General features: G+C 38.3%; 4 protein-coding genes across 4 annotated transcripts; 2 read left to right on the forward strand and 2 right to left on the reverse strand.

Annotated features, from left to right (window-relative positions):
- Window positions 1–376: 376 nt before the first annotated feature.
- GCK72_024261 (uncharacterized protein) lies at window positions 377–4398 on the reverse strand (the record flags this gene model as incomplete). Its single annotated transcript, XM_053735801.1, has 13 exons — window positions 377–619; window positions 672–1007; window positions 1052–1156; window positions 1202–1434; window positions 1481–1575; window positions 1622–1800; window positions 1844–1993; window positions 2044–2146; window positions 2806–2920; window positions 3355–3444; window positions 3490–4024; window positions 4172–4305; window positions 4359–4398. The coding sequence occupies 13 exons, from the start codon at window positions 4396–4398 to the stop codon at window positions 377–379; spliced, it is 2358 nt and encodes a 785-aa protein (XP_053579367.1).
- Window positions 4399–6404: 2006 nt separating this feature from the next.
- Window positions 6405–7339, forward strand: GCK72_024262 (uncharacterized protein; the record flags this gene model as incomplete). The annotated part of the gene is made up of 3 exons (XM_003117896.2): window positions 6405–6491; window positions 6542–6721; window positions 7178–7339. The coding sequence occupies 3 exons, from the start codon at window positions 6405–6407 to the stop codon at window positions 7337–7339; spliced, it is 429 nt and encodes a 142-aa protein (XP_003117944.1).
- Window positions 7340–10744: 3405 nt separating this feature from the next.
- GCK72_024263 (uncharacterized protein) lies at window positions 10745–14935 on the reverse strand (the record flags this gene model as incomplete). Its single annotated transcript, XM_003118006.2, has 13 exons — window positions 10745–10832; window positions 10965–11114; window positions 12539–12806; window positions 12851–12968; window positions 13327–13453; window positions 13502–13623; window positions 13669–13759; window positions 13802–13873; window positions 13917–14047; window positions 14094–14214; window positions 14278–14485; window positions 14536–14628; window positions 14926–14935. 13 exons carry the CDS (start codon window positions 14933–14935, stop codon window positions 10745–10747), a joined length of 1599 nt encoding a protein of 532 aa, XP_003118054.2.
- A 2880-nt stretch (window positions 14936–17815) lies between these two features.
- Window positions 17816–21215, forward strand: GCK72_024264 (uncharacterized protein; the record flags this gene model as incomplete). The annotated part of the gene is made up of 17 exons (XM_053735802.1): window positions 17816–17960; window positions 18034–18290; window positions 18344–18534; window positions 18580–18639; window positions 18687–18802; window positions 18848–18973; window positions 19026–19336; window positions 19380–19663; window positions 19719–19812; window positions 19861–20049; window positions 20097–20201; window positions 20248–20334; window positions 20381–20509; window positions 20557–20682; window positions 20725–20895; window positions 20943–21064; window positions 21119–21215. 17 exons carry the CDS (start codon window positions 17816–17818, stop codon window positions 21213–21215), a joined length of 2610 nt encoding a protein of 869 aa, XP_053579368.1.
- Between the last annotated feature and the right edge of the window lie 1012 nt (window positions 21216–22227).

Here is a 22227-nt window from a genome sequence, read left to right on the forward strand (position 1 = left end):
TGCTTGAGCTCTAATCTGGAAAGAGCATTTTGAAATAACCCATAAGCAAATAAGTTAGAAAGAGAAGCGAAAGCAGATGTGAACAACCGGTTTAAAGAACAAAATAACTGGAGAGTGTAAACAAGTGTCATTATTGTGTCACAAAGTGACAGAATCTTTGACAGTGTTGTTTGAAAAGAGTTGATGAGACAAGAGAAGAAGAAGCAATAAGTATTGAAAGTCATGAAACAGGAAGTTGTACTGCCCTAACGGTCAATTGTTTTTGTACCTGATAAATTGTTGCAAAGTGAGAAGAGAAGCAGAATAAATAAATAAAAAGGAAATATAAACAGGAAAAATAGAATATTCAATACAATGACAAGTAGGTTGAACCTATTCAACGTTTCTTGAATCTTGATAAAAACGGATTGTGGGGTACTTGAGATTGAGATCTTATGGATGTAGGTGCACCATGGTGGAAGATAGAGCGATGTAATTGATGATGGTTCGAATGATTTGTGGCCTTGTGCTCGTTCTTGTGAGAGTGAGAATGCCCTTCATGAGAGCCTGACCCGATTTCAATATTGCTGTGCTCTTCTTCTTCACTATGTGGGCCACCCAGAATATGAGGGGAGAGAACCTGAATAGCTTTAGTAGTATGCAGTAGTAAAAGTTGTAAGTAGTCAGCCTACCTCGACTAAAAACTTTTCGTCACTAGCAATTCTGGGTGATAAGATATTCGGACTCAATATCATCACACCAATAGTTTCTGAAGATAGAACGTGAGGAGCGAGGATACCGGGACTGAGAACATCAATGACCAATGCTTCTGGAGAGAGAACTCTTGGTTCCAGGAATCTGGGTGTTAAGACTTCAGCAATCAACGCTTCTGGAGATAACACCCATGCAGTCAATGCTCTTGGGGAGAGTACTTCTGCACGGAAAGCTGTTGGAGAGAGGATTCTTGCAATTAGTGCAGATGGGGAAAGTACAGTTGCAATGAACGCACGAGGAGACAGAACATCCAGCTGAAAAATTGTTGTGGGGGCTTTTAGAAAAAAGAGGAGCTCACTTTTAGAGCTTCGGGCCTCATAATTTCCGAAACAAATGCATGTGGTGAGAGAACCATTGCTTCCATCGATACACCAAAATTGATCAGATTGGCAAACGCATGTGGCTAAATTGACTCAGATGTTTTATATTCTTCTTATTTTCTTATTACCTTCAACACCATAAACTCAACATCACCAATATGTTCTCCTTCCGGATAATTTGGTATATTATCTCCTCCATCTGTGTCCCCACCTCCAGCTCTTTTCATTCGTTTACCAGAACCATTCCAATATGGCCATTGAGGTCTCCCTTCAGCTGCTAGTTTTCTTATTGCAGTTTCTATTCTAGCATCTCTCTCCGGTCTAGTCATGTTGGTAATTGGAATGTAGCTCGATGGATCATCTCAAATTCAAAAATATATACTAGTTCGGAAACCGATTATTTTTACCAGCATACACTAATCGAATTTGATCTTCTGTGAGATGTGCGAATCCATTTTTCTTATACTCAGCTGATTGACTTTCAGTGAACAGCTGTCGTGCTCTTAATACAATAATAATGTTTTTATTTCTGTTAATCGGTCACTTACTTCAGCCAATTTATATCTTGTCGACTCATTTTCTGAACCATGGGGTACTGTACTTGTTCCATGAACTGCATTTCTGGTTCTATTTTTGCAAGAAGCTCTTCCATTGCCATACCAGCACCACTCAAGTCCAAAATAGCTTCTAACATTAATTGCTGGTATCTCTGATTAGAGGAAACAATCTGAATAGTCGGATGTACTCATAAGATTCGATTCATTACTCACATCAAAAATGTCTGGTAACGAGAAGAATCCATCTTTTTGAAACGAGAGAAGGGTTGGAGATAGAAACCGGTTCTTTGGTTTTCCCTCTGGCATTATTGAAAATATGCGAGGAGATAAGAACGAAAACTTTTTCTGTCCAACTTCAGAAGCCTGGAAAATTTAATTTTTAGTTTTTTTTCCTGCAATTTACATTTACTTACAGAGAATTGATTGACAATGTCCACAATTTTTTGGAATGCATCATTCTCATTTTCAATTTTTGGAGCTTCACTATTGATAGGCAGTTTCAATTGGTCAAAGACTCTGAAAATTCAGACTTATTTTGTTGCGCCCTCTTTTCCCGGTCTGTGTGGTCGGGAGTCTTGACATTGAGTCTCTCTTGTTCCACTCTCTCGCTTTCTATCGGAATGTCTCTGTCTCACAGCGATGCATACTCATAGTCCCATGTGGTCTAGTGGTTAGGATTCGTGGTTTTCACCCACGCGGCCCGGGTTCGATTCCCGGCATGGGAAGTTCTTTTTTTTATTTTTTCGATTTTCATGTCTAACTATTTATTTGTAATAACGACTACTACGGGCATCACACTACACTCGAACTATACTTTTTTCTTCCGTTGGTCAAACTAGACAAATGTTCATTTCGTATCTATTACGGTAATTATATGCCAACAATCTGGTTTTTCATGTCCACGTGTCATTACTCCCCATAAACTCATCTGATGAAGCACATTGCTCTATTAAAAAGTTCACGCCTGTCAATCTTAATTTCACAACACTGACCATCTATCGGTCATACTAGTTAGCTCTGGTTTGTCGTCAGACGCTAATCACGGCTAATCCCAAATGACCATAGTTGAAATGTGGCAGGGCAAGTAATTGACGCTCGCGCTCGGCTTTGAGAGAAAAAAATGAAGAAACCGGTTGGTGAGTGATCTCTGCCCTTATTGTGTTTCAAAAACGTACTTTTTGTTTTCATCGTTCATCAATTTGAAATAGCCATTGCATTTCTCAACACGAAGATAGTGATTTCGAATACGGCGGATGTTAGCCAAATGATCACGTTGGCCAGTCGGTCCTTCTGAAAACAAAAAAATTTTCGAGGAATATTTAGAAAGATGCGGTGCGGCAGATCAAAAAATCTTAATGTCAGAATTCCAATACTTTGAAATGACATGCAGAAACAAACTGAATTACAATTGAACAGAGAATCCTATTTACATTTATTCATTCAGCAGATGCTAAAATTTTCTTTTTGATATTTCAGAGCACCTGAATAAACAAGTACGCTAAGCAATTGCAACAACGATACATTGTCCACCACGACAATTGAATTTTTCACGACATGCGTCTAATCACTTTCTCTCTATTTCACGCGCCTGCGGATAGCGTCTCCCGTCCGCCTCATTGGCTCAGTGGCAGAGCGTCTGTCTAGTAAACAGAAGGTCGCTGGTTCGATTCCAGCATGAGGCACCGAACTTTTTTTGTGTTTTTTCTTCTGATACACACACTAACCGACTATTCGCTGAAAGTATTTGGAAGCAAGTTTTGGCAAGTCTATCGCTGGCCTCGTAGCTGTCACATTTTGTTCTGGCTGGACTGGTTCTGAAAAATTAGAAGTATGATGTTGCTGATGCTTGATCGTCTCACCTTGAATATCTCGTTTCGATCTTGGCATCGACATGTGTCTTGGTAGTCCAAACATATTCCGTTCGACTGGATCTTCAATGACTTTTTTCAACGCATTTTCAGCTTTCTTCAAATTCCTCTGCTCTTCTAAAAACAAGTCGTAAGCTTCCATCATCTCATCTCTTCTCTTAAATCTTCTTCTTCTGCTTTGCATTTGTCGACGAATCGGATTTTGAACCCACTGATGGTGTATGGAACTATAGTAGAGGTTTGACGATGTAATTTTCTGACTCGCTTCGGGCATCTGATACTTTTTCTCCACGTAAGTACGTGACGGTGAAACATAAATTTGTTTGATAAGTGGACGAGGCAAATCTTGAAATGATAGTCTAGGTGGAGGTCTAGTTGTGGTATAGAGTTTTGCATTTTCTCTAGCGTCTAGAACTTTGACTGCACACTTTGATACTGCAACCACTGTAGAGGAGTCTCTTGCACACTCTTCGAATACAATTCGTTCGATTCGTGGAAGTTCTTCTAGTGCAGAGCGGGTATGCGCCTGAAAGCAGCTATGATATGGGAAGTTGGTGAACGTAGAAAACTCATTTTGTGAAACTGAATAGACTGGTTTGAAATGACTCATTTTTATAATATAATAATTTCATAACTTTTTTTTATATTTTACAACAGACTAAAAATACCCTACCTTGATAAGAGCCATGGTTGTTGCATACTGCCAATACTGTTGTAACTTCTTTTTGTCTATCTCGAACACTTTTGTATCTGTTTCGATCTTCTGTCCTTCCACACGTTCTTCGAACAGTTTCGCCCTCACTTGGACTAAAAACAACAGATTTTGCTCAGAAACAATCCATAAGATTTTAAAAAAGTACCTGTGGCTACAAGAAGAACAAGTAGGAGCACAAAGTCCATACATCCACAAATAAGCCTCGGCGAAATTGTTCTGAAGTGATTAAATCCGGTGAATATTTCAGATTTCAAATTTGGAAGATTGGAACAACAAGTCAATGTACTTGAATCTGTGGAAGCGTGGGAATGCAAATGAAAATAATAGTTATGAGTATAGCGGTAGGGAATTGTAATTGATATGAGGAGATGTGAGGGTTGAACGCTGTGGCCGATGCTTTTTCGCAAAACTTTTACCTGCCCATAGACATTTACGCCGGAAAACCAGTAGCCACACGGCGGCTAACCTAACGGTGCGAGAGGCGCCCGGCAAAATAATAATGCTAATCGGAAATAGTGGACTGGACATTGTAGACATTCGACAGAGGACACCTCAGAACGGTCAGTTGATTTTAATGCGGATTTGAGCACTTGACGTGACACGTCAATAGATACAATTTTTCCATCAATCTCATTTCATTGGTTAAAAAATAGAAAAAGACAACCGGAAAAGTTCAAGATTCGATGATTGTCTGGTATAAATATATATCCAAAAAGAGGGCGGGAATATCTGTGTTCGTGAAGTCTCCACATTCAAAAAAGTGGATTAAGAGTGCAAAACGGAACACGCCGGTAGGAAATCAAAACTCTGTAATCGGTTTAATCGGACATGGGACAAGTGAGTGGACTTCCCTTTCTCATCTCACCTCTGCAATCGTGTGGACAATAGAGAGGGTTATGAAATAAAGGAAGGATCAAAAAGTAAGTTTCAAGGATAACAAAGGAAAGTGATGCAAGAAGAGAGGGAAAATAGGAGAAAACTGGGAAGCGTCTCGTTTTGCTCTGATAGTCAACGTTTTGATGAACTCATTGGAATCCAGCGTATCCTGAGTAAAGAACAGATTGGTGTGTTTGGTAATGAATGTTGAACCAACAGATAGATTGGAAACGAAAAGTCTTAAACAGCTGGTAGTACAATTTCACGGTTTCAGATATTAGTTTCAAATATCCAATTTGAAAGCCTATACTTTTTCATTCCCATGGTTGTATACCTTCCGAACTCTATTCAATCCGTTGCCCATTAACAGTATGTCTGTATAAAACTATGTTCAGTTTTGTCATAGATGTTGGATGCCGCGTTAGTTCAAAAACAATAGTTCATCCCAAACTTGCATCAAAGGATTTGAAACTTATTATCCAGACGTCAAAGCTATCAGTTTCATATTAAAACTTGTTCAGAAGCATTGTCGTATTGAGGTTTTCAGTACAAATCAGTGGATGCAAGAATAATCTGATAATTGAAAAAGTAGCATGCAAACTACGCAAAATCGGAGTTCTGCACAAAACACGAATCTTTGAAAACTAGAAAATACAGTTTTTCCTATATCCCAAAAACAACGTTTATATATGTTCATTTCACGCTCCCTTAACCATCACTATTTGAATAGAAATAAGATCAAAAGTTTAAATTTGTGTCATCTTGACTTTTAAAGATTGCCCAACGCAAGGTTATTCTTTCTATTTTGCTCCCATTAACCAGTTTCGCATCATAGTTTTCATTTTATTCAGAGATCATCGTTGAAATGTTTCTGATTCGTCTCATCATTACCGCTTTGCGCTTTTTGAAAACCCTGGTAATCCTCATTTTTTCTCCGCGCTTCCCTCACTATACGAACGTCGTCATCCATACGGCTATTGTCGCCCACGACTCGTATCGTATTATGGAGAAGAGAGAGGGGTCGTCTTTGTCTCCGTGGACGGGGGGAGGTTTCAAGGGAGACACATTTTTCTGCCCTGTGGGTCTCGAGGGGAAGAGACACACCGACAAGAGTGTACACAGGGCGGTGGAGACACAGAAAATGCATTTACGCGGACTCCGCATCGATTAATCAATTTTCACGGTTTCTGCCCTTTTTTTGGCAGCTTTTTACCAGATTTTTCTCTTAGAAGTAGAAAAATTGTTAAATTAACTTTTTGTCTTGTGTATTTCTATTAAAAACTTTTGCTCCATCTTTGAACTCTTATTTTTTCAGATGATCCGTTTTATCCTGATCCAAAACCGTGCCGGAAAGACTAGATTGGCCAAATGGTACATGCATTTTGATGATGATGAGAAACAAGTGAGTGGTTTTCATATTGAGTATTGATTCATGAATCAATCTCCTTTCAGAAGCTGATCGAGGAAGTACATGCATGTGTGACAGTTCGAGACGCCAAGCACACCAACTTCGTCGAGTTCCGCAACTTCAAAATTGTCTATCGTCGTTACGCCGGACTCTACTTCTGCATTTGTGTTGACATCACGGATAACAACCTTTACTACTTGGAAGCCATTCATAACTTTGTCGAGGTAAGTGTTTCAATCGGATGTTTACAGCAAAATCGTTCACCAACAAGTTTCTCACTTTTGTTTTGTGATGTGGATTAGCGCATTTCTTAAGTGGGCAGTCTATCCAAATGTAAAGCTTTAGAAACTATATGAAGAACTTTAAAAACTATATGACGTTCGGCCATGTGAAGATGTAATAGAGTACGATGAATCGTACCCTAGTGCTTCTCACGCCTAGTACCAGCGGAATTCTATTCAGAAGTAAACTTGCAGCTTCTTCATCTTAAAAGAAAAAAACAAGTTTGTCTGCTAGCCAAACTTCCGCTAACCCGGTTGTTGCCCGAGAGATCGATTTGAAGAGAACAGTTATAACAGCTTTATGAAAATATTTTCTGAATTTTGAACCTAGTCAACTGAAACATTTAAAACCGCATTTTTCATAGTGATGAGACCACATCAAATCAATCTTATTTTCAGGTGCTCAACGAATATTTCCACAACGTGTGCGAGCTTGACTTGGTCTTCAACTTTTACAAAGTGTATACTGTCGTCGATGAAATGTTCCTGGCTGGTGAAATCCGTGAAACTTCTCAAACCAAAGTGCTCAAACAGCTTCTGATGCTCACTTCTCTCGAATAGGCTTCCAAATTGCAATACCGTTTGATTCGTGCTACCGATTATGTAGATATAATTTATTGATTACCGATTTTTGCCATAATTTTAATTCCCTGAATTTCACTTGTCATTATGTTTCCGACATTTTATTTATTAGATGATAATTTATTTTCAATTTATTCCACGGTGTCATGAACGCATTTTGGGATTTCGCAAATTATACTTCAGGCTGCCTTTAAAAATATGGAAGGAGTTTCACAACTGAAGTAAATTGGAAGTTTCAAAAATGCAGTAAGTCGTGAATCTCATGTTGGGAAATCTGAAAAAATCATATGAACTGGACTGTTTTTCTGAATAGATTATTGCTTCGCGTTTCAGAAAGGATTTAAGAGACAATGTCTCGCTCAAGCCTACAGGCCATGTTACACATAAACCAAAGTGATCCGTTTTGGCTGATTTTTTGATATGTTAGTACCCTAAGAATTCTAAGAATTTTATACTATACCAGATTAGGCTCCGCCCCCTTTGACCTAGCGAAACGATCGATTGAAGTTGAAAAATGAAAATTTTTCTTTCGAAAGATAGGATCAAAATCGCTTCAGAAATGAATTGCCAGCCTTATTTTGTGCATTTTACAAGATAACAACTTTTCTCTAGCTTTCCTGCTTCATATAGAAAAAATAACTTTTTTGAAAATTTTCTCATTTTTTTCATGTTTTTTGGATTTTTCGGGTGATCGAAGTACTGTGGTCCGAAGTAAATTTATGATGATAAGAGACATATTTGTGTTGGCTATCTGAAACTACAAAGACTTGTCCCAGATTCCACTGTCTAGGTGAGTTACGATCAAAAAAGTGACGAAATTTGATGCATTTCAACGTACCCCCTTCCATGGTAAAAAATGGCTAGGTGACAAAAATTAAAAATATCTCTGATTCGAGTTATTCAGAGCTAGAATAATGCTCACACAACTTTTCAGACAATTCTGGCCATGTTTCAGTGAGTTACAGACACCTCCTCCATTTTTTCGAATCAAAAAGTTTGAGCTCTCGTAACTTTCCAGATCATAGCTCAAAATCTTAGAAACTTCAGGAAAATGGTGAAACATATTTCAACAACACAAATAATTAGCTGAAAGTCAGTTTCTATGTTTTTGTTCAACTTTCGTTTCATTTTATATCTGCTAGCTTCATGGATCTACGAAAGTCAGCTATTCTGGCACATGAAAAACCAGAATTTTTCTTTGTAATCAACTTTCAGCTAATTATTTGTGTTGTTGAAATATGTTTCACCATTTTCATGAAGTTTCTAAGATTTTGAGCTATGATCTGGAAAGTTACGAGAGCTCAAACTTTTTGATTCGAAAAAATGGAGGAGGTGTCTGTAACTCACTGAAACATGGCCAGAATTGTCTGAAAAGTTGTGTGAGCATTATTCTAGCTCTGAATAACTCGAATCAGAGATATTTTTAATTTTTGTCACCTAGCCATTTTTTACCATGGAGGGGGGTACGTTGAAATGCATCAAATTTCGTCACTTTTTTGATCGTAACTCACCTAGACAGTGGAATCTGGGACAAGTCTTTGTAGTTTCAGATAGCCAACACAAATATGTCTCTTATCATCATAAATTTACTTCGGACCACAGTACTTCGATCACCCGAAAAATCCAAAAAACATGAAAAAAATGAGAAAATTTTCAAAAAAGTGATTTTTTCTATATGAAGCAGGAAAGCTAGAGAAAAGTTGTTATCTTGTAAAATGCACAAAATAAGGCTGGCAATTCATTTCTGAAGCGATTTTGATCCTATCTTTCGAAAGAAAAATTTTCATTTTTCAACTTTAATCGATCGTTTCGGTAGGTCAAAGGGGGCGGAGCCTAATCTGGTATAGTATAAAATTCTTAGAATTCTTAGGGGACTAACATATCAAAAAATCAGCCAAAACGGATCACTTTGGTTTATGTGTAACATGGCCTGTAGGCCTATGCTCGAGGCAGTCAGAGATTGTCTCTTAAACACAGAAAACAGTGAGTGGGTTACTTGCCGCAATCATATGTAGGTGAAGCGGAACCGTAATTCAATTTCCATCGTCCAATTTTCAAATGTTCCAACTGTAAGTAGAATGTGTTCTAAAAATATTGAGTACTCGACGGAACTGATCTCATTAGATAGATACCAAACAAATTACGTACTTGCAGGATCTGAAGGTGTTATAAAAATGGATAAGGTTGAGGTATTCCTTAAAATATCGCTTCAAGCGTCTGGTTATTTTATGAGTTGTATCGAAAAATGTTCAGTTGCGTCAAAATAGTGTCCTTTTTTAATGTTAACAAGTTTTCTCATGCTGTTTTTCTTCAATTCCAACTCACATCAGCTGATGATTACTTAACTCCCGTTTGAGAACCCTTCTTTTCATAAAGCAAAACTCTTGAAGAGCTACTTTTGAAAATTTGACTCTGATACTCTTATATAATATTTTCTTCTGAAAAGGCATGCCGATTTCTCTAGTACGCGACGCTTCCGTTGAATGACGTTGTTTTTGTCTGTAATTTCTTGTTTCCTCCTTCACTAGAGAAAAACCCGAAGTCTAGATGTACTTTCAGGCCAAAAAACGTATCACTAAAATGCATACACTGATTCCAAAAATGTGTATGACGTTTACCAATTCTGCAGAAAAGTTTCAAAAATAGATAACAGGAAAAAGCTGAACCCTGACCACATGGATACTAACCCACTCAGTCAACCTTGTGATTATCCCACCAGTGAAATCAAGAACGTTGGAAGAACCAAGAGTGATAATGTTATTTTCCTGATTGCTATGATTCATACGCTATTTCTCTCTTTTTCCGTTCCAAGATCATTCAGTAAAACTTGAAAACAGTTTCAGAAATATAAAATATCAGGCTAAATACGTGTCATCTCCCGGAACTTCATCTCGACTTATCAGGATCCCTTCTCAGTTGTGCTATTTCAGATGGTCGTAGTTAGGCCCATTTTTATTTGAAAAGTCCTATATTTTAGCTTCACATTCTAAGAAAACAAACACTTCAACCCAAAAAACACCGACAAAGCCTTTCGGCAAGAAGAAAGAATATAACTCATCGTGTTCTCACCGGTTGCGATGAATAACTGAAGGAATAAAACTGAGAACAAAAGACTTTAAAAGAAGTTATAAACATTGAAAACTGTTATCGGTAAAGATTTGAATTTGCAAAGACAAAGTATACAAAAATAAGTATTCGTAAGAAAACGGTCCTGAAAGATGTTTGAAATGGATTGGAAGTAGTTGGCAAAAAGAATCAAATGAAAGAAATGCTAGCCGTGTTGATAGAATATCGAATCTGTTGCGGTAATGAAGTGAATTAGGAATGAAAGCAACTTAACAAGTTAGATACAAGGGAAGTGTACATTGTTGAAAAATGAAAACATTATTTCCATAAAGTCACAACTTTCTGCTTGCTTGAAGATAGGAGACCGTATCCAGTTGGGTTCCAGGATAAGGAGAAGATGGCGTTACTGAAAAAAGACAGTGTTAAAATGTGGTATGAAAAAATGATTTCCGACTTTTTAGATAGTCCTGAAGGTTATATTTGTCTTGTCGTTTGTCATATTCTTCAGATACTACTTCAAAAAATGCAGATAACTCACTCAGAACTGCTAGACAGTCGTTTCTCCAGTTTCGTGCTTTCTTTATTCCAAATGAAGATTGATCCGTTTGAACTTCCAGCCGCTACATACTCATTTCCAGACGACAAAACAACTCTCGAAAGATCCGAACTTGTACGGTAGTTCTCAGCACTGAAATAATATATTTTTGAGATGGATCTAAAAGGCGTAGTAAAAATAGAATTAAACACATGATGAACTAGTTTTCGATCATTTATTTTATTAAACTTTGTGTAATAAGTCTCCCATTTAATAAGTTTTATTTTTGCCATATCGTTCACTTTCTTAGAAAAACTTTCACTTGTTTAGTGGTCAAATTGACGTGGAAATGTTTTTTTCTGGTGTCGTCAATGATGTTTTCTCACGTGTTCTGATTGCTCACAGAAGATGTAAAAAGTGGTAAATTACACATTATTGTTGATTTAATAACTAGTACGGGTACCGAGGTGGGAATTACGTTTGTTTAAACAACATGCCTACGGTAGCCGACGTATTCACCATTTGCATTGAATATTGTATTTTTTTGAGAAAACATAACAACAGCTCTAACATAAGGCGTTTATAATTACTGTAGCATCCCTTCTCTTCGTTTCCCTGACAGAATGCATTGGTATTATAGGTAGTATACGAGTTACTGTACAAATTTTTCTTGCAAAATTCCCATAATTTTGAATTCATCACGTTCCGTTTTGTCTGTTTCTATGTGTAGAATAAGAAATAAAACAGTTCAAGTATCAGTTTTTTCATCCCCGGAGACTATAAAAATGATAAGGGGGTGGAGCCACTGTTCGGTTTTGGTTTTGGAGACCGACTCCGCCCATTTTGTTGGGTATAAAAGAGACGATTCGGACAGAAATTATTACTTCCATTCCGACTCTGGCTGCGTACTTACTTTTCTTTTTTACTGGAAATTGATGGAATTGTGCTACTAGAAAAGATCAATACTCTTCTATTTCTTTATGAATTCTTACGGCATTCCTAAGAAACATCTAACGTTATCTCTAAGAATCTTAAGTTTTCGTACCATAGTGAGTGGGCTGAATAAACTAGAGATAGGTTTTCAAAATTTTCAAAGCGCGTTGGACTGTTTCTTCTAGCTTTCGATGAACAAAGTCAAAATAAAGTATTCATAGCTAGTTTTACTTCAGTCACTTGTGGTCCAGAGAAGTTTAGCTCCGCATTCAAGTCATAAATCTCTCAGAAATAAACAAATCCATTAATTATAAGAGATACCTTTTCTCTTCCTTGGTGCCCTTTGTTCTTCTCATTTTACAACCACATGCCAGAACTCACAAGAAGTTCTGCGTCTCTCAGATTCACATCAGAGATTTCTTTGTATCCTACTTTTCTTCTTTCAAATTTCGCCTCCTAGTGCAACAAGGTTCGGTCAGTCTTCTTTGATTGGGCCTCCCCTCTTCACCCATCGTATCTCTCCTCTTATTACTGATATATTTTTCTTTGAAGTAATAGCACAGAAATAAGGTCATTGCGCAGACATGTGAGACGTATTTTATCAAATGCTGACCTCGACCACTTTACACTTTTTTATTTCTTACCTGTAGCAGTGAACTGTCTGAAACGTGCGCAAATCAATCATAGTGATTGTGTCGTCTCGGGTTGAAATCAGAAGTTCACATCCGCTCATAGTGACATCCAAAGAAGTTATTCTACCTCCCATCTCCACAGTTTTTACTGGATCTGTTGATCTACCATCGTAGAATCGAAGTTTCTTGTCGAAATGACCACTAGCAAACAGAGATGGACTCCCTCCCATGTTAGTAGCAACATCCAAAATCTTAGAGGCCGGGAACAGTGATCGACTACCTGTAATTCACAAATATGAAACAGAAAAAACTGAATCTCCTCACATCTTTGGTTCTGAAGATCCCAAATTTTGATAACTCTATCCGCACTCCCTGATACGGCAGAATGTGACTGGTAGAACTTGATGCATGTGACTTGATCAGCGTGTCCAGACAGCGTACTCTGTAAAAAAAATATTGTAGTTGTTCATTTTAACATTATTCTCTCAGTAGGGTTTATCAATTTTCTGCGTCTCTATCTCTCTGTGTAATACTTTGTTCAGTTGAAACAAATGATAAAAGAAGATATTGAGTCAGAGCTTGTCAACTACCTCGAAATGCTCTGTGATCGTTCGTTTATCCTGCTTGTTGCAAATCAATTCAATCAGTTTATGTTTATATTCCCTTTCATAACAATTTTCTCTGCAGCAACTGAACGATTAAACAAATAAATGATTCAGTGGTTACAACGGAATAGAACTTCCACCTTATCATAGAAGCTCTCCCACCACTCTGTGTGCTGCCAATATCGCATTACTCACCATTAAACGTGATGTGTCAAGATTCCAAATTCTAACATTCTTGTCGTTTGAAGACGCAATCAGAAACTTTCTATCACGATCGTAGTCAATTCTTGTTAGGGCTGCATTGCTTCCAGCAAGAGAATCGCTGTAAAAAAACATCTTTAGTTTACAAAGTTCTGGCTGAATTTCTTACATTCTTGTTTGTCCTCCATGCCCATCAGTCTTCCAAATCTTAATTTTCCTATCCGATCCTCCAGTAGCGAACGTTTCCCCATCCAGCCAATGTACATCGTTTACTTCTCCCTCGTCGCACTCCTGAATACTTTTTCATTTTAACAATAAGTTTTCAGATAATCTCACAAAGTTGAACTCGGCCCTCGACGGAAGACTATCGCCAAGAAGTAAGTCCCCGCTAGCATTCGTTTCTGGCATTCTTTTCAACATGGCTTCTCTGAAAAATGAAATATTTTTTGCTTTACTACTGAATACTCACAATTTAAAATCTTTCTCCGTCACATCTTGTACCACATTAGTTATCATTTCCTGAACTCGCGAATGCCGTCTTCTGAAAGTATTAAATCATGTTTAGAAGTTCTGTTTCTACCAACTGTTCTTCCTGTGCGACCTCTGCGTTCAGCAAATCAATTCTTGTCTCATTCAGTTCTCGAATCTTATTCAAAAAATGAATCCGATCGTTTTCCATTTCCTGTATTTGTTTTGTTAGCATAGTTACCGTAGTCTGAAATTTATTATTACATTTTGGCTCTCTTGATGTGAAAACCAACATTAGTAGCTATCCGTTCGTCGTTCAATTGCTCATTGTCAATTCTTATTTTGTGAAGTTCCACTTCTATACGTGCATATCTTCCTGAGAGTTGGCTCGACGTGGCTTCTAGTTTTATTTTTCTGAAAATAGTAATTTTCTGAGTATTTTGATTTATTTCAGTGTTTTAAGAGACAAAATCTTACTCCGCCATCAATTCACTGGTTTTCCTCTCGTACTCAGTGATTGCATGATTTGCGTTGATAAGTCGTTGATCATTTTGGCACTTCGATCGATATAATTCCGCCATTTCATCTTTTACTCGTTGTAATTCTTCGTTTTCTTTGGAGTAACCACCCGTATGCGTCGTTCCATATTTATGTTTCCTCTCTAATGCTTCGCCTAACTTTGAGTCTGTAATCAAGGTATTAGTAACTGATAGTTATACAGAAATTTCAACTTACAATTGTTGTAGATGGCTGCAATATGTTTATTTTTTTGTTTCACTTCTTCTAGTCGTTGAACTATCAGTTTTTTATAAGATTCAGCCATAAGATCTGTAATAAAAAAATTGGCTATTTTTTCACTGCAAAATTTTATTATGAAATTTTTGCCGATAAGTGAAAACTAGCAAAATATAAGTGAGTGAACAAAACGTGACCAGTTATATCACATTTCGGTAGAGCGCGTTTACACCCAGCAGTGCGCGTTCGCCTTCCTCCTCATAATGTTGGGTTGTGCGCATCGATTGGCTGTCTCAGAAAGAAGGGGAATGAAGATTGAGCAAGTGACGACTGTCTCATTAGATAAGATGGGAGTATAATAGTAGGAGAGGACAGACTACACACACATACCATACCACATGATGTTCCAAGGTTGTCCTATGTGAACGAACTTTGTGGAGAATGCATTTTCGCTCATATTATTTGAAACTTAATTTGCACTTATTTAATATTTTTGTGAAGAGGCTCGACTCACTGTTAGAGTCAAAACGCGATTATCGGTAACTCCAGATGGAAGACATGGAATAACTGGAATTTTCACATTGAACTGAGCAACAGCATTTTGGCAGTCGAAACAGTAGTTCTTCGTTGTGTCTCTCAGATACTGACAATTCCTGAAGACCTGTGTGTACATCAAATCTATATGAGATTTGAACTGCTTTGCATCCACTGCGAGCACATTTATTTCAACAAGAACACCTCAGGGGTCGCAAGTTCGGAAATGTTCCAAATTGCTATCAGGCTTTAAAGTATGGTTTGATTAGGCAGATCCCAAATTTTTGTTTTGTGCTAGTCACTTGTCTCTAAGAAAACCCGTCTCACAGTTTCACCCCTGTGGTTGAGCCTTGTTAAAGCCCGAAAATGACTTCCAAAACCAGGAGTGATAACTGTTTTTCTCAGAGATGTGATGAGCACAAAAAAATTTGGGATATGCCTAATCAAGTTGTCCCTGATGCCTGGTAGCAATTTTAAACGATTCCAAACTAGCGGCCCCCTGAGGTTCCCCTTTCAGACTGTTTCTTTGGTGTTCTACTTGCTGCCAAAAAAACACATGTGCACTATTTTTTAAAGAGATGCAAATTCGCATATGTTTGGACCGTTTTCGCTTTGATACCCTGCCACCATATGGTCGCAGTCTTTTGAGTTCCTGCCTTTTTTGAATATTTTTTTGAGTTTCTTTTAGCTTTACAAAACATTCAGATGGTTTTTCTCAAAAGGGCTCGTTCGCATAGGTCCACCTTGCAATATCGTGATACCATAAATTCGTAGGCGTTGATTAACACCACAAATAGCCACTGACTACTCTTGTTTTGAATACGAAACGTGTCATTCCTAGCTACAAATGTATTTTGTATGAGTATTGAAATTGTTCCCCAGTTTAGAGTCTTAATACTGAACACAATTCAGTCCCACAACCCGTGAAAAGCTTGTGCATTATCTCTATTCTGCTCAGATGTCTCTAGGGTGAGCATAATATTCGTGCTGATAATAATATGTTACTCCTCGAACACGAATTCGAATCGGCTCAGTCTCCTCCCAACAATAGTAGTACGTTTCAAAAGATCATTTTCATTCTGCCTCCTCCTATCGAAACAGGGATTTAAAGGTTGTCGGCTATGTTCATCGAGTCCCCTCGCAACCTTTCTACTGCCCTCATTTCCATATTGAGCAAGGTGATCTTCTGAACATACCCGATGTTGGGAATAGAGAAACTGAGCAGATGGTGTGGGCGTGGGGATTTCTTTTATTTTGGACGTCAGGATTTTCCCAGCCTGTTTCACATTTTCCCTCTCTTGCAACGAAACTCTTATGATTTTAGTCACCTTAGTAACACTCTGAACATGGTGTGAACTGAATTCTCTGACGAGTATTTGTGCTATTTCTGTCCTTATCGCATTGCGAATGCGCATTTCTGACAAATACGGAATGGAACGTCCCTAATGAGAATGTCCGAGCAACGTTTCCATTCATAGCAACGTCTAATTAGTTGTTGCCGACGGGTTTGTTTAGAATTCAACAATTTTCTTGACCTATTACCACCTGTGCGCATCTCAGATTCATCCACGATATGCCTTATTATCCTTACATCATTAGCTCTCTAATTAGTCCTTGGACACACTTCGCGACATATCTACAAATCAAACGTACTACTATTTTTTGATGAGTATCAGAGTGCCCAACGTCACATACGTTGAGTCTGGCGGCTTGTCGCATTATGGTAGTTGTTAGGAACAATTGTTCCTTCAGTTTTTTTCTTATTTTGTCTGCAACATTTTATAATCATATATCTCCTATGATATGCAACCACTTGTACATGTCACAAAGACTTGAGATCAGCGCCACGGGGTGCCACTGGTATCCTGTGGCGCACCTTCCTTTCATAAACAGCCGGAGATTTCGTTCTTCTGATAACACAATTATAGTGAGTGTGCCTTTATGAAAAGATATATATGTTGGGCTTGTTTCCATATTCCAAGTCTACATAATCATTACATGTTTTTATAAATCTTTCACTATTGCACATTATTCCTCTTTTATCCATTTTCCTAATTGAAGCATGCTTTCTCCTTCATCTCAAGTTTGTTGTGTATCGTACGTTATTCAAGATAGAATAATTTATTTAACCTACAAAAGAAAGATTATGATCTCTTTTCCCACTTTTCCTTTTTCTCACTGACTCCTTTCTCCTGCGATTTTATCTTGTGAAGGATCATTATTTTCGCGGTTGGATAGAAATGAAATCCCAGGTTCTCAAATTGGAACTGCCTTTGCAAATGACCTTCTTAGGACTCAAAATCATTCAACCACAAATCCCTTCTAATATGTCAAATTTAATTAGAATTTCAAGTCTTCAACCCTTAGCAACAAAACCTTTTTTAATCCGTATTGGGATTAAACTCAGTATGCTTGCCTTTTCTCTCTTCAAATCCGATTATATTCACGGAAATTGTTCTCGAACAGCTGAATGAAACGAGCGAACTCCAAGCTGAGCAGGCTCTCACCTTAAGCTTTTAATATCAGTTTCCAACTTAATCCTTCTCTCACAGAGTCTAAACGGAAACATTTGAAACTAGTAGGAGGTGTCTAGTGGGAGGAGTCGGAGTGGAGAAGTAGCTGTTTGATATTTAGTTCTCAAGTTCCTTTATACAACTGAACATTCATTCCTTTCTGCGTTGCATAACCTTTCTTATTTAAATCTGCAAATTTTACCAAAACATTAGTTATATGATTTCAGCTTGTGATGGACGCTTTGTCGAAACAACTTGGAGAATGTGGTGTTGGAGCGGAGACCAAGAAGAAACTTGGTCTCATTGCTCTTGCTCCGAAGCTTGAGTCGAACAAGAATGGAACAACTACAACCGTTGATTCGAACTTGAGAAAACTCAGTAAGTTTTTGAACCGCTAATACGCTTTATATTATATTGATTTCGTTATCATTCCAACCTTTTCAAATTCCAGATATCTCTCCCAACCAACCCATCTACAAATACGATGTGAAGATTGCGTGTTTCTACACCAACGCTCAGGGAAATGAGGTTGAGATTGAATTCTCAAAATCTCCGAAGAAGGACAGCCAACATGACCGTGATAAGATGAAGTGCCAGAAGTTCTACGAGATGGCCGTCAATAAGACTCCTGCTTTGCAGAAGGCTGGCGGCAAGTTCTTCTATGACCGTCAAGCATCGCTCTACTCCACGACCAAGTTGGCCGCTAAGGTAATAGGCATCTTGACTTCCGATTTCATACTTGGTTTTAGGACAATATCAAGCTGGAGTTTTCCAAAGAAGCTTCGAAAGCACCTAACTTTGTCCGTGCTGTGTTCGAGTTGAAGGCTGTGGCTGAAAGCTATCAAGCCACTTCGAATGGAATTCGAAGCACCGTTCACCCGGCTCCGGCTCTGGCGGACAAGACTCTCGTAGAGGCTATCAGCATCTTCCTCAGTGGACCAGCATATTCGAAGTACGTTCACAACAAACTGCACTAACACTATACTGTCTTTTTCAGCAAGAATGTCATCACCATTGGAAACTGTGTCCATTACCTGCTCGATACTTCGGGAATCAAGTAACCTTGGTTTTATCCAGAAGACAATTTAATATCAAGTTTTTCAGTGTCAAGATGATTTCTTATGATCAAGGATTCCGTTACTCTGCCCTGGGAGCTTCTAAAGGTGTCAAAAGTCTCCAGGGAACAAACAAAGATCCCAGTCTTTATATGGTCACCGAAAGTGAGTTGCAGTACTAACATAACTAATCTCATCTATTAATTTCAGTGAAGTCCACACTTTTCCATCCGGACGACATGTCGATTGTGGATTTGATGCAATCGTACCCTGGTTTCACACCGAACTTCAATGTTCACTCACCAGCAGGAGCACATATTGCCAAGGCAATCATCGGTAAGAACCAGAATGATTGTTCAAAATTATACATCCCGTAAATTTTTTTCAGGGTTGGAAGTTTACTGTGACTACGGAAAAAACCAGAACAATATGGAAGAAGCGCTGATTGTGAAGATCATTGCATTCGACTCGAGCTCAAGAGACGTCGTCTTCGATTGTGATGGTGTTGATGTTTCCGTTCAACAATATTTCAAGAATAAATACAACATCACTCTGAAATATCCGGATCTTCCAACCGCTGTTGCTAAAGGAAAGAAGGGAGGAAAAATTCACCTTCCAGTGGAACTCCTCAAGAGTTGTCCAAGTCAAAAAGTGACCAACAACCAGATGATTGGCAATGAGCAGGCAGATATGATTAAGGTAAATATTCAAAACTGTACATATAAATTTTGTAAGATTTCAGCTATCTGCTGCACCACCACATCAAAGAAAGCCAACGACGGATGCGGTTGCGAAGGCAGTTGGCATTGCAGCTGACAAGGTCTATGGATTCATTGAGGTGGAAGCATCCCAAAAAGTTCAAGGAATTATTCTTCCCAAACCAAAAATTGCGTTTGCTGGTAACAAGTTTGTCGCTTTTGGTCAAAATGCGAAGTGTCCTACTGACTTTTCTAAAGCCGGTCATTTCTATGAGGCAAAGGAGCTCAAAAACTGGGAAATGTGTTATTTCCAAAATGACGAGATCCAGTGAGTTCAATTTTCCTGTAAAAACATACATGGGTCAAGAAAATGAATTTTTCAGGGGTCTTTCTGACCAGTTGGTTGCCGAGATGAGCAACAACGGAATGAGAGTTGCAAAGCCAACAATCAGCTACATTGTGAAGAATGACCTTGAGGTATTTCGCTGTAATTTAATATAAAAGATGAATAATTTTATATTTCAGGCTGTCTTCAAGAAAGCAAAACAAGCTGGTAGACAACTCATATTCTTCGTCATTCGCACACGATACAACATTCATCAAGCAATCAAATCCTTCGAGCAGAAGTACGATATCTTGACTCAAGAGATTCACTTTGAAACTGGCGAGAAATTCTTCCGCCAGGCTCAAACTCGCCAGAATATTGTCAACAAGGTAATGCTTCTTTGAGTATGCAGAAAGAATGATTTGAGTTCTTTCAGACTAACATGAAACTTGGAGGACTGAACTACCTGATTGGCAGCAACTACTTGAACAACCCAAGAGTTTTGATTATTGGATTTGAGACTTCACAAACTGGTGGTGACGTATGTTTTTAGCCTGCAAACACCGTATGTGATAGAAATTGTTTAGATTGTCACCGTTGGCTACGCTGCCAACATGATGGATCATTACCAGAAATTCGCCGGTGGATACATTTACACCGCCCGCAGTCGTGATGTGAGTTGATGTGTGTTTGCGATGGAGAGATGAAAATTGATTGCAGATCTACGGTCCAATCATCAAGGATACTCTCGTCGGTATCTTCAACAACTTCAAAAAATTCAAGAACAGAGGAGCTCCAGAAGAACTGATCATCTACTTCAATGGTGTCACTGAGGGACAGTATGGAATGGTAAGCAATCAATATTTCTGAAGCAATGATAAAACCGTTTTTTACAGATCAACGAGGAGTATACTCAGCAGGTGAAGAATGCTTGCTCTACCATGAATGAGGCATTCAGACCAAAAATAACCATAATTGCAACATCGAAAACTCATAATGAGAGACTTTACAAGTCCGAACAGGTAAATAGCTCGATTTGTCACTGACTTAAATTCTAAATTTAGGGACGTATTTCGAACCTGGAACCTGGTACCGTTGTGGACCATACCATTGTCTCTCCAGTCTACAGTGAGTTCTACTTGGCATCTTCCGTCGCTCGCCAGGGAACCACCAAAGCTGCCAAATTCACTCTCATCTACGCCAGTGCACCTGGCAAGTCAATGGAGAGAATTGAGGTACCATCATTTGAATAGAGTGCGTTATACTTATAAACAATTTTCAGACTCTCACCAACGATTTGTGTTACGATCACCAAATCGTGTTCCACCCAGTGGGATTGCCAGTCCCACTATTCATTGCTGGAAGATACAGTCAACGCGGAGCGATGGTACTCGGACACAATGGGTGAGTTGATTCAGAAAAGTTAGCAAGAAAAATATTCAAAACTCTTATTTTCAGACCATCCATCACTAACAAAGAGGTGGATTTGGTTTTGACCAACCAGCGTCTCGGATACTCCGACAAGAACTTGTTCGGAAGCAGATACAATGCTTAAGCTTGCTTCTGTCTCTCAACAATCAAAAACTCATCTGCCTCACGTCTCCTATACTTCAACATCCAAACTTTCACTCTATTTCAACTCCTTTCTAATTCAATTTCAGTTAACCACAAATTCTTCCTTTTCCCTCACCGTAGTATCAATCTCCCTGATTCTATCATTTTTTCAACGTGCAATAATTTGATTGCGAAATTTCTCTTCTCAATATTCCCACTTATGACTAAAAACCTTCCATGATTTTTCAAATCTCTCCGACTTCTTCACCCTCAATTTATCAAACTGTGAAATACATTCTTATCATCGATTCTCATAATTTAAATTTTATTTTAATAATGGAATAAAGCAGTGGAAGAAAAAAGTTGTTCTGTTCAGGGTGAGAATGAGTGAACGAAAAAATTGAAAGACCAATGGTGTACCAACACAGTTTTTTAAGGTTCAATTATATGTACGCACATTACTATAGTCAATTGAGAACGACTTTCGGTAAATGTTTTTATATACTAAGGTAGGTATGCCATGTGGAACGGACAAGTGACATGAAAGAAATGTGGGAACATCTTCAGACCTTCGAACCACTTTTTTTCTGTGAAGAAAAAAACATTTGAATTCAAACAATTATTCCTATGGTGTGACAGACATCTTCTTGTGTCAACTTGATTTCAGAGAAAAAGTACACTGACAATGCAAACATTCAGATGTCTTTTTCTTGAGCTGTACGTAAACACTCTTGTAACGAATTCTGAGCGTGTCTGTCTGCATGTTTCCTCTTCTCAAACCCAGGTTTTCTCTCGTTGGCAACATTGCTTTTAATGTGATTTGCTTTTTATTTCATTCGTTTCGTCTTCCTCCTTCTCATCCATTGTGCCTCAACTTTTAGGTTCACTCGACACTTGTCACTTTCTATTTTATCACTACCACATGGATTTTACTAGTTTATGATTAGCTCCAACTTGCTTAATCAGCTGACATTAGAATGGTGTGTGGACTCCTTTTCAGTTGCAGATCTTTC

This window comes from Caenorhabditis remanei, chromosome X, assembly GCF_010183535.1.
Source record: "Caenorhabditis remanei strain PX506 chromosome X, whole genome shotgun sequence".
Taxonomy (NCBI): Eukaryota; Metazoa; Nematoda; class Chromadorea; order Rhabditida; family Rhabditidae; genus Caenorhabditis; species Caenorhabditis remanei.